This window comes from Hyaena hyaena, unplaced genomic scaffold (genome assembly GCF_003009895.1).
Source record: "Hyaena hyaena isolate Hyena2069 unplaced genomic scaffold, ASM300989v1 scaffold_1027, whole genome shotgun sequence".
Taxonomy (NCBI): domain Eukaryota; kingdom Metazoa; phylum Chordata; class Mammalia; order Carnivora; family Hyaenidae; genus Hyaena; species Hyaena hyaena.
The window spans coordinates 350087-362341 of record NW_024081658.1 but is presented as its reverse complement, the minus strand read 5'-3'; the positions used below and the strand labels follow the sequence as shown (position 1 = coordinate 362341).

Sequence of the window (12255 nt, the reverse complement as noted above, 5' to 3'; positions counted from 1 at the left end):
CTGTTTCAGATTGTCACAATTTGGTAAACAGCGAGATATGGGGAGGAGAGAGAAAAGGAACATTTCTACGTGATGACCAAGTTTAGAGACTGAGTAGAAAGTGATGAAACTAAAATTCAGATAAAGACTATTTTTCCTTCTCTTTTCCCTTCTTCCTGCCTGGTTGTCAGGTTGTGAGGGAAGACAGTGAATTCTTTTAGAACCCTTTCAAATTGACATTATTTTAAGTCATCGAGATAGAATTGTTTGGTTGACAGCTGGAAATTTGTGTAATATCATCTTGGAAGTTTAAAAGGGCACCCTGGTGCCAGTTGGGGAATTACATAGTATAATGGAAAGTTGACACACGTGTTATCAGACCTCAGTTTGAATCCCAGGTCTGTAACATTATGGAGTAAGTTGCTTAATCTCTGTAAACTTGATTCACCATCAATAAATTTTGATTGGATTGCTTAAAGATTGAGATAACCTGGGGATAGATCCTGATATAGAGCAGGTATGGAATAAATAAGCGTTGGTTTCTTCTCTAGGAAAATTGTGTAGGATGAAGATAAACGACCAAGAACAGAGTGCTGGGGAAGTCTAGTGTAAAGAAATGGGCAAAAGAGCCAAAACCTATTAAATAGATGGGAGGGGTCACAGAGCTGAAGTATAACTTGGAGGTAGTGATGCAGTGAAATGAAAGGTAAAAGAGATTCAGGAAGAGTTGGTCACCAGTATCAGGTTCCATCGTGTGATCAGGGAAGATGACTTTCAGTGGTCCTTTATATGTGACATTTAGGAGGCCTTTGGAACCTGGAGGAGAGCTGTTTTGGAGGGAACCAGATTTTAAAGGATTGAGCAGTGAACTAAGGAAGCTAGTATGTAAAGAAAGGAAAAGTGATAAAGAGGAGGTAAGAATAAGGATCTTAATCTTGTTTGTTTTGCTGTGCTTTGCTTAAAAAAAAGTGGAATAGACTTGAATGTTCATTCTTTCATCCTACAGTTGTGCTAGATGCTGTGCTATGCCCTGGTGAGGCAGAGACAGGCAAGTTTATAACCTGAGAGAGGAAGAGGAGGGGGTGCAGATACAGAGATAACATGGGATGACCAAGGAAGTAAGGACCTAGAAAGGCAGGAAGTGACCTCTATGCAGGTTCTCCTTGGAGTGGAGGGAAGAATTTCTTTTCTGAAAGAGGAAAGCAGTGTCTAACAGGTGAGTGTGATGGTGGAGTGAGGGAAAAGAGGGTGGTTTCTGAGTGAAGGTCTTTATTTTCTCAGTGAAGAGAGAGGGCAGATTACTGCTAGGTGGCGGAGGCGGCGGGTTGATTAGGGTTATAGTATGGGATTTAGGATTGTAGTAGAAAAGGACAAATAAAAGTTGATTGAAGTTGATTAATCATTGTGACAAAATGCTGATTTCTCTGGGAAATATCTGAAACTCAATTCTTCTGGTTTTAGAATTCTGTGTTCTTCTAGAGTGATACCAGATAATTTTGCTCAATCATTATTTATTCTTAGGCCCTAGAGAATGTCTAGAAGGAGATCATATCCTTCTCTCTTTCCTTTCTGATCAAGTTTCTTGATAAGTTTTCTTTTATCTCTTTATTGTTGTTGTGGATTTTTTTCTGCCTGGTTAGTTTACTTGTTTAACTCTGGATATGAAGTTGGTGTTCAGTGATGTATGCTTGATTTTTAAGTTATTTTAGCCACATATTTGAAATATGACTGTATACATTGTTGCTAAGAAAATTGTTTATGTACAATGAGGAGAAACATTTTTAGTGATGAATCTGGGATTCTTTAAATTCAAATACTTGTATCTGATTTAGCTTTCAGATGATTCTTTTGAGAATTCAAACAAAACACCTAGACAACCTGAAAGAAAAGTGAAGAAGAAAGATGCATTGCCATGGTGGATAACTGAAGATGATTCTGAAGATGGTGGTAAATATTGCTGGGTTTTTTATTTCAAATTTTTTGACGTAAATATTGCTGGGTTTTTTATTTCAAATTTTTTGACCACAAGGGGTCAGTCAAGACTTTTAATTCTGGGATTTTGTTGTACTATATGTATATAAAGAAAATAATACTAGTATTGTGATGTTGTAAAGTTTGAATTTTCATATTACTTCATATTATTATATATTTTGCAGTTGAAAATCTATGATGATTCTGCATTATCAGGTTATACTATTATATTGGGATAATTTATATTCAGTCACACTGAGATGATGAATAACACAGGCGTATTTTTATATTGTCATGTTTAATGGTAAATTGATTTAAGGTGCTTTAATAAAATGTTCTGACAGTGTATTAATGTCATTGCATTGGGAAGATTTTAACAAATGTATAGATTTTGGTATCACAGTCTGTTAAGAACAGTAGCAAAAACGTAATTTATTGCCTTGATGGTAAAGAACTTATTGTTGATCCTGTCTGATGTACATGTATAGCTTTCCCAGAACTAGTCCTAGTCACATCTTTACACATGGAAAACTACTCTCTGGAGCCTGTGCTTTGGTATACCTGCTGTATAAGACACTGCCACATCCATAAGGAATGCCAGAACACTTCTATTAACCTATGTTCAAACTAGTTGTGGATCTTTAAGCACCATTTTATAAACTTACAGAATTTCTGTATCTCTGGAGGAAAATTGTCCCTATAGCTTTTGTCTTTTCCCATGAAATTAAGCCCAGATTCCTTAATGTGACAGCTAAGGCTCTGTATCATCTGACTAGGAACCTCCATTCTAGATTTCTGTTCTCCAGTGACACTTATTCCCTATCTCCTGGAAACCTCACTGACTATGCCTCTGTGCATTAGCTCATGCTTTCTCACCACAAGACTGCCTTTGCTCTCATCTTTCTTGTCCAGTAAAGCTTGACATTACCTCCTTCCAGTCCTTTCCTAACTCTTCTAGATCCCTTTTCAACATAATTATTTTCTCCTTTGTTTTGATTTCAAAACCCCGTCATAGCACTGATAGGGCTACTCCTGAGGTTGGGAGCTTTGTGAGGGCAGGAAATACTTCCTTTTGTTTGTATCCCCTGACCCTCAGCAGTAAATAATAAATCTGTTTAATAAATGAATGTTAGAGTGATTTTGATAGTCATTTCTTTGTTCTTAAGACTGTAAATAAGGAATACCTTACTGAAAAATACAGTGCATATTTTCACAAGTCCCCCAACCATGTAACAATGCTAAAGTTTCCATGCAAATAATTCTTTTTTAGAGTCTTTCCCCCATTGGTGCTTGGAAAGGATATTATATGATGAAGTACTGTTGGAATTGTTTACAAAGATTTGGGACTTAATTAGCATGAAAGTCTCTTTTCTAGAAAGCAATGAATCAGAGATAGAATGTGCATATTCATCCCAAAGGAAAAGAATACATCCTGGACCAACACTGGAATGCAACCTGACAAAGTTATTAATTTTTAAAAAAGAATTTATCAATTGCAAGTGAATGTGATTAGTAAAAATGCAAAGAAGGATACTTATGCAAACTTTGACAATATCCATTTAAACACAGACTAGAGGGTTTCTCTACCCAAGGACATACCTGGTCCCTGGTTCAATCAAAAACATTTATTGAGTTAATAGTATGTTGTGCGTACTAGACACTAGTATATAGATGGGATAAGAAGAGTATAGAAGCCTCATAGCAGGGAGGTAAACACCCTCATGAGGGGAAGAATGGATTCCCATTCTTAGATAGGCATCAATAAACATCAACATTGTGTTACTTCAACCTTACAATTTTCTTCCAGCTGCCATAAGGATAAAATGTTCTGCCTAGGGGATGAAACAGTCTAATCCTTATACAGGTTATACTCTGCATTATGAATAACTGAATGGATCTTGGTTTGGGTTATTAGTTTCTTGTAGTCTCCGTTAGTGTGGTCACATGCCTGAGTCTAGCTTCAGAGCCAGGGTGAGACTGCACAGGTACCAAAGCAGCACTCCAGCCATGGCATGCGCTCTTCCATTGGAAGTGTCTATAGATATGTGTTTTGATTTTCTGCAACTGTTGAAGTTATTATTTGATGTATAAAACCATTATTCACACAAACCGATGACAAATAGATGCTGACTCCTTTCTAAGAGGACACTAGTTAAGAAACTGAAGGCAAAATTTGTGATTTCTTACTAAGACTTTCTTCTAAGCAAAAGTGGTATTCTTCTAATCTTAATATTTATATCACACAACATAATTATTTAACTTTTCCATATTTCACTTTTTTTTTTTAAAAAAATGTATGCTGTTATAATAAAGAAAATTTGATATTGCATAATTTTGTCAGTGTTTTCTAGTGTTTTTGGAATAAAGAACAAAACCCTCTTTTGGGCCATGAGGAGTTCCTGACCCATTGATTCTGCTCTGGGCTTATTTCCACCTGGACTCACGCTCACTCTCTAGATCCAACCTCACTGGCCTTTATGTGTCCTCCAGTGTGGCCTGCCCCTCCTGTTGCTGACCCTTTCTTTGTACCTTCCCTTCTACCTGCTCAGAATGGTCTCCCCTTTCTAGTTCACCTAGTTGTTTCCTACCCTTCCTTCATAGAAGGCAGAACATATTCCTTGCGGTGGCATGGTATACTGTATTAAATAGTTGTGCTTCAAAGTAATTTTTAAAATTTTGTCTCGTTATGTAAACTTTTGAAGTTATTTCGTAAGATGCATTGCAAATAAATAGTATTATAATTTTTCTTTTGAGACTTTTATGTCTGATGGATTTTTATTAAATGGGCCAGATTTATTTTGTAGCTACTACCGTCCACAATATTAGTATAACAGAAAAAAAAAGTTAGTGTAACAGTACTACTGGGTAATACATTGTGATCAGAATAATTTTCTGGATATAAGTAGCCAACTATATCTTAAATCCCACCCATAGGACTGCTTAGAACAAATGTAAGCTATTTGAAAGTGAAGAAGACTTCTCAGCCTATTATGGAAATAGAAGAGGAGTCTCCTGAAAGGATTCAGTTTCTTCAGAGCAGTGGAACCTCTGTCTTAAGTATTGACAGCTTGGAAACAAATGGTAAGAAATGTGAAGGATATGAATTGACAGGTTAATTACCATGATTATAATTAAAATTTTCACAAAAATTAAGTTGTGTCTTTGAGCCCCCTTTACTGAACCATGTAGACATACATAATACCTTCCTAGAAGGTTTAGAATGATATCTCGAGAGAAGCCTTATAATGTTACATACTGATTATGAATATAAATCTATATTTGGTGGGTGAGAGATAAAGTATGTTTTAAATTTTTAAAGTTGTATTAATGTCAATAACTGCATCATTAAAAGCATTAAAATTAAAATTAATTTTATCAAAATTTTGCATGTTAGTAAAAATATATTCGTGCTTTCCATTTAGAGATCATAGTTTCTGAACTCAATCATAGTGTTCTTGGATTGGGATTGGACACATTAGAGGAACAAGAGGAAAAGGAGCAATTTTTTGCCAGGCTCGAGGAAGGCTTAACATCTTCCATTGATTATTCAAGATTAAATAAGGAATTGGATTCCAATGACTCCACACAGTTTAAAACTTTACATAGGTAATGTATACACAATATCAACTATCATTAAATGATTCCTATGTTTTTCTTTACTTTTGGAAGGCTAGTGTATGCATGGACTTAAATGGGTAAACATTGTAAGAGGTACATGTTAAATCTTATTTTATCTCTTACTGCTTTTCTCTGTTCATTATTTTGGTCATGATTTCTCATATATGAACGGAATATGTTAATTTGTGTTTGAGTGCCCACTTTGTATCCAGATATCTGAAATGTCATGGCTGAGGTGCTATTGAGACTAATTGCACACTGCAAAAAGAAGAAAGGAAAGTAACTTTTTTTTTTTTTAAGTTTATTTATTTTGAGAGCAAGAGAGAGAGCACAAGCACAAGCAGGGGAGGAGCAGAGAGAGAGAGAGGGGATCCCAAGCAGGCTCCACAGCATCAGTGTGGAGCCTGATGAGGGACTCAAACCCACCAACTGTGAAATCATGACCTGAGCCAAGATCAAGAGTCAGATGCTTAAACCAACTGAATCACCCAGGTGCCCCACAAAAGTAATTTATTAAGCAATGTTCCACAGATAAGGTAAATAAGAGAGTTCAAGTAGCTGTCATAAACTCAGAGAAAATAGGGACAGAAGGAAAGGAGGAATAGGGAATAAAGACAGGTTTTGTCTCTGTCCTGCCTTTGTGTATGATTGACCCTGATAATTATCAGGAAATTTCATTCATTCTGGAAATCCTGTTAGTTGACTGAGCCGGTCATCTGTAAGTATAGCAGACCTTTGACTTTTTAAAATTATGAATGGAAGTCAGATTACATCTTTAAGATTTTAAGAGCACCAAACTATAATTAAGGCTGAGGCGAATCATGACCTTTGCTTATTGGAGTACCTGGCCTTCTTGCGATGCTTAGTTCTCACAGGCCAGGGGTAAAGCAGTATAGTGACTGTCACGAACTGTGTAGAGTTTGAGATTTTGCCCCTACTTATAAGCTAACAAATCTGTTGGCCAGTTTCATGGATTCTGACAATAGACATAGTTTCCTGGGTCAGAAACAAAGGACTTTTTTTCTCACAACAAACGTCTACACCTCATGTTTATTTGCCTCAGTTCCCCCACGCTCCATAAGGCCTGCAGAGACAATACGAAGGGTCCATAATGGCTCTCTGCATGGATGGTGGGTTGCTTTACAGAAGACGATCCCCGAGATTGGGGAATCTATTGCTTTTATAGTAAGAGGAAACGAGTCTGCTCCTTTTCTGGGAGGACATGCTGCCTCATCTCTCAAGGTTGCCCATAGCAAACACAAGCCTGGGAAATGACCTAGGAATGAGGGGTCTGTGCCTTGCTTTCTAGGTGTACCCCAGGAGAACATGTAGGGATGCTCAGAGTCTGTGGGTATCGCCTCTCCCAACAGTGACAACACAGATTAAACATACACAGGATTGTTGGCCACAAGTTTTTGTCTCTTTGCAGTATTTCTTACCTTTTTCTTATTTCTTAAGAATATTCCTAACTACTGATACTTCTGTTGTAGAATAGTCTAGTTAGTGTGCTAAAATGCATTGAGTACACGGTAGTGTTTGCTATGAATATTATTATTACTATAGTTTTATAGCTTCCTGGATTTGCTGATCTCTCTAAAAACAGGGTTGATGGACTGAAAAAAATACAATGGATTTCTTAGCTTGAAATAAAGCAGTATATGAACTAATAATATACCCAATGTATTTAAAACTTGCTCAAGCTCCTTTGTCATCTTGCTGAGTTTTTATATTTAGGCCTCGTATTTAACCTCCATTTCATGATTAAATTGGTTCTTAACATGTAAATGCTGAACCTGGCATTCTCTCCTGGCCTCTAGGTAGACTTCACTGGTTCTCATAACTTGTGGTCAATTTCTGATCTTTAGTGTAAAAGAATTTCTGAGCCCTGAGACATGTAAAGAAAGGTACACATTTATGTATAAAATCGTGTGTCTTTGTGTATAAAGTTGAAAAATATGGCATTTTTTCACTTTGTATTAATTGATAGCTGTGGTTAGTCTTAGGCGTGAGGATTCTTTATTTTCAGAACATTTTCTTTATAGCTCCCAAATTTTTAGTTTTTGATGGAATAATAGTACTAGAGAAGAAAATATGATGTTGGAAGTTTTTAAAAAATATACATGAAAGATTGCATGGGAACCTATTATTAACATGTAATACTAAATTATGTACTTTTTATTTTTTTGGTAGTCAAGCTAATGTAGAACTGACTGAAGGTAAACATGATGATGAATCGAAACATGAAGAACTGGCAGGTAATTGGTTTTAAAATTTACAACATTTGTAAAGGTAATATAACTTAATAAAGACATTCATAGGAGAAAATAATTAAAAGGAAAATCTAATCTTCAAAACAGCTTTGAATGGGTAGAGTGAACTGCCTAGGTTACAATCTGAGCTACTAAGAAATTGCTGAAAGTGCACTACTGCCTCATTTGTTGGGAGTGGGCAGTGTACCAGTTAGGAAGACAGAAAAAGGACCATGGGGATCTGTGAAGCCAGGACCAGGATCTTTAAAGCATGGCTCCAAAGGTATTTCTTTTTCTGTCCTTTGACTTTTAATGTATTTGTCTTTGTTTTTATATTTAAAATGAGTTTCTCATGGATGGTATATAGCTGGGTTTTACTTTTTAAAACAAAATTTTTTTTTAATGTTTATTTGTTTTTGAGAGAGAGAGGGAGACAGAGCATGAGAGGAGGGGAGAGGAAGAGAGAAAGGGAGAATTTCAAGCAGGCTCCAGGCTCTGAGCTGTCAGCACAGAGCCCGAAGCGGGGGTCTAACTCATGAGCTGTGAGGTCATGACCTGAGCTGAAGTTGGACGCTTAACAGACTGAGCCACCCAGGTGCCCCTGGGTTTTACTTTTTTATCTAATAATCTGACAGTCTCTGACTTCTGAATGAAATGTTTCTACCCTTTATAAAAATGAATTCACGGGGCACCTGGGTGGCTTAGTCGGTTAAGCGTCCGACTTTCGCTTGGGTCATGATCTCACGGTTTGTGGGTTCGAGCCCCGCATCGGGCTCTGTGCTGACTGCCAGTTCAGAGCCTGGAGCCTGTTTCAGTCTGTGACTCCCTCTCTCTCTGACCCTCCCCTGCTCACGCTGTCTCTCTCTCTCTCCTAAAAATAAATAAAACATTAAAAAATAAATAAATAAATAAAAATAAAAATGAATTCACTGGTATAGTTGTTTAGTGTTCTGCCATTTGTTTGTTTTTGTCCTGTAGCCTATTGGATTGAGTACTGATAGCATTCCATTTTATCCCTTCTTTTGGCTTGTTAGTTATACTTCTTTGCTGTATTCTTAGTTTTTCTGTTATTCACAATGTGCAGCTTTATCTTATTAAATAAAGTCTACATTCAGATAACACTATATCACTTTATATGAGTCTTAAAAACAATAAAGCCTCCCACAACCTTTTTCTATTTTTACCATACATTTTCCTTCTATATATTTTGAAACCTTGTGATGCATTATTATTATTATTATTGCTTTTAACAGTCTATTTAAAAAATTTTTGAGGAAGATAAAAAATTTATGTACATGTGAAAACATTTATCCACGTATTTATCATTCCAGCTTTTTTTGGTATTCTTTTGCATAGATTTGAGGATTTTTTAAAATTTCTTACTTGAAATGAATTTTTTAAAATTAATTTTAAATTGAAGTATAATTGATATATTATTTTCAGCCGTATAACATAATGATTTGATACATTGTGAAATGATCACCATAATAAGTCGTTAATATCTGTCACCAGCAAAAAAATTTTTTCTTGAGATAAGAACTTCTAAGATTGCTTGTCTTAGCAACTTTCAAATGTAGTTGACCCTTGCACAACATAGGGGTTAGGGATGCTGACCTCCTGTACAGTCAAAAATCTGTGTGTAACTTTTGGCTTCCTAGAAACTTAACTACTCTTAGCCTCCTGTTAATTGAGATCTTTAGTGATAACAAAAACAGTTGATTAACATATTTTGTATGCTATGTATATTATATACTGTATTTTAAAAAAAAAATTTTTTTTTTAATTTATTTCTGAGATAGAGAAAGAGAGACAGCATGAGCAGGGGAGGGCCAGAGAGAGAGGGAGACACAGATTCTGAAACAATCTCCAGGCTCTGAGCTGGCAGTCAGCACAGAGCCCGACGCGGGGCTCAAACCATGAGATCATGACCTGAGCCGAAGTCAGATGCTTAACCAACTGAGCCACCCAGGTGCCCCTACATACTGTAAAGTCAGCTGGAGGAAAGAAAATGTTATTAAGAAAGTTATAAGGAAGAGAAAATACAGTTACAGTACTATAGCATATTGGAAAAAAATTCTCATGTAAGTGGAGCCATTGTAGTTCAAGCCTATGTTGATCAAGAGTCAGCTGTGGTAAGCTATCTAGTATTTTGAGTTTTTATCTAGTAATTTTCTTCAGCATGAAGAAGAACCTCCTCTGATATTCCTTGTAGTGCATGTCTACTAGGAAAATCTTCTAAAGTTTTGTTTTCTTTTAGCACTTTAGCAATTTCATTTTGTCTTATGGCGTTTTTTCTCCTGAGAAATCAGTGATAATTCCTATTATGATTATTTAATGTATATTGGGTGTGTGTGTGTGTGTGTGTGTGTGTGTGTGTGTGTGTTTTCAAGATTTTCTCTTCAGTCTGGTTTTGTGGCAATTTGATAATGTATCTTGGTGTGCTGTTTTTGTATTTATCCTGTTTGGAGGTAGTTGAGCATCACTGATCTATGGATTTATACTTTCCATCATAACTAAAAAATGTTTTGTCCATGGGGTACCTAGATGGCTCAGTTGGTCAAGCATCTGACTCTTTATTTCAGCTTAAATCATGATCCCAGGGTTGTGGGATCAAGCCTCATGTCCAGCTCTGTGCTGAGCATGGAGCATGTTTGAGAATCTCTCTCTTTGGCTTTTTCTCTGTCTCTCTCTATCTCTTCCTTCCCTCTTTCTCTCTCTAAAGTAAATACAACAAAAAATTTTTAAAAATGTTTTATTCATTAATTCTTCAAATATCATTTCTTTTGCCCCCTGATTTTAATTATAATTATATTAAATGGTTAAATTTCTTCCTGCAGGTCACTAAGACTTTCATTTTTTTAAAGCTTTTCCTCTCTGTGCTTCAGTTTTTATTGCTATGTCTTCAGGTTCACTGATTTTTTTTTCTTCTTTCTTTGCTCTTTTGTTAATTCATTGAATCTTATATTTTTTTCTTTCAATCTAGAAGTTCCTTTTGGGTCTTTATTTTTAAAAAATCTCTTTAGTATCTTTTCTCATGTTCATTTTTTCAAGTTATTAACAGAAAGTGTATGCCGCTGATCCCAGTGTTTGTGCATTTCTCGGTCTCTTTCAATTGATTGCTGCTTTTCCTAGTTAGGGTCACATTTTCCTCCTTGTAAGTCTAATGATTTCTTATTGGGCATTGGATACTGTAGATTTTTACATTGTTGAGTGTCTCTATTTTGTTTTTTTCTTATAAAGCGTATTGAGCTTTGTTCTGGCAGATAACTGATTTTGCTAGCTTGATGCTTTTGAAGCTTTTCTTATGCTTTATTAGAGGAAGTCTCCAGTAGCCTTCTATAGTACACTTTGACCCTAGGAGTAAGGTACAGCCTTTCTGAGGTTTCTACTGAATGACCCTATTAAACAGTGAGGACTTTTTCCAGTTCATCTGGTTAGAGCTCCAGAGTCTCACTACCCTTTGGGAGCTCTGTGAATTTTCCAGCTTATAGCTTTGCTCAAACTATACAAATATGGCTTAATATTTATCAAAGACTCAAGAAGACCCCATGCAGGTCTTTCCAGCTCTGTTTCTACATAGGTACCTTCCTCTGTTACTGCCCTGCAACTTCCGATTGCCCAGCTTTTCTGCTCTTAACTTCTGTCACCTGATCTTCCCCTCTGCTTAACATTCCTGAATGTATGTACCTGCAAGAAACCATAGGGCTCACTTCACTTGTTTTTCTTTTCTTAGGAATCATATTTTTGTGCTGCCACCTGTCCAATGTCTGTAAACAGTTTCATATATTTAGTTCAATGTACTCATTGTTTACAAAGTCCTTGAAATCCAGCGTAGTAGAGGAGAAAGTCCTCTAGGTTGCATCATATTGAAATTAAAATTTGCAGGGAAATTTTCCAACAAAGAATGAAAACTGTCTCCAAAATCTATCATTCAGATCTTTTACATTGACTATTATTTACTTTATCTGAATTTTAAAAACTTCTTTTATTTATGAAAATATTTTCAAAGTTATAAAGTTAGGGAATATAATGATAGAAATAGCACCTTGAATGTATAACATCTTTGTCTCAAAAGGGTTAAAACACTAGAAATGAATATTCTCATTGTTTTCCAAATAATATGGACGAGCCTGCATTATTTTCATCTCTGGGATTTCTCATATAAGAACCACCTCCTCAATGTGGTTTTATTCTTTCATTTTTATATAAACTTAATTTGCCTTAATGTTTCTGAAATCTCTGATATGCTGTTTTCCTTCCATTTATTTCTCATCTGTTGTAATTTCTGTATCTACCAATGACTTTTCCTTCTTACTTCAAACCTAGTTTATTCATGAAAAATTCCTGGAAAAGATATTGGTTATTTATATGTTACAGTATTTGCCTGTAGACTATTCAGTTACAAAATGTAATTTTGAAAAATGCACATTTGCATTTT

The 12255-nt window shown here is 35.8% G+C and overlaps 1 protein-coding gene across 4 annotated transcripts in view; it reads left to right on the top strand.

The window, feature by feature from the left end:
* Positions 1 to 12255, top strand: part of CEP162 (centrosomal protein 162) — a 114110-nt gene that overhangs the window by 21507 nt on the left and 80348 nt on the right. For all 4 annotated transcript variants that reach the window (XM_039221827.1, XM_039221828.1, XM_039221826.1 and 1 more), the window contains exons 3-6: positions 1812 to 1926; positions 4885 to 5031; positions 5373 to 5556; positions 7759 to 7823. In XM_039221827.1, coding sequence (XP_039077758.1) covers positions 1812 to 1926; positions 4885 to 5031; positions 5373 to 5556; positions 7759 to 7823 — 511 coding nt within the window. The remainder of the gene's footprint in view (positions 1 to 1811; positions 1927 to 4884; positions 5032 to 5372; positions 5557 to 7758; positions 7824 to 12255) is intronic.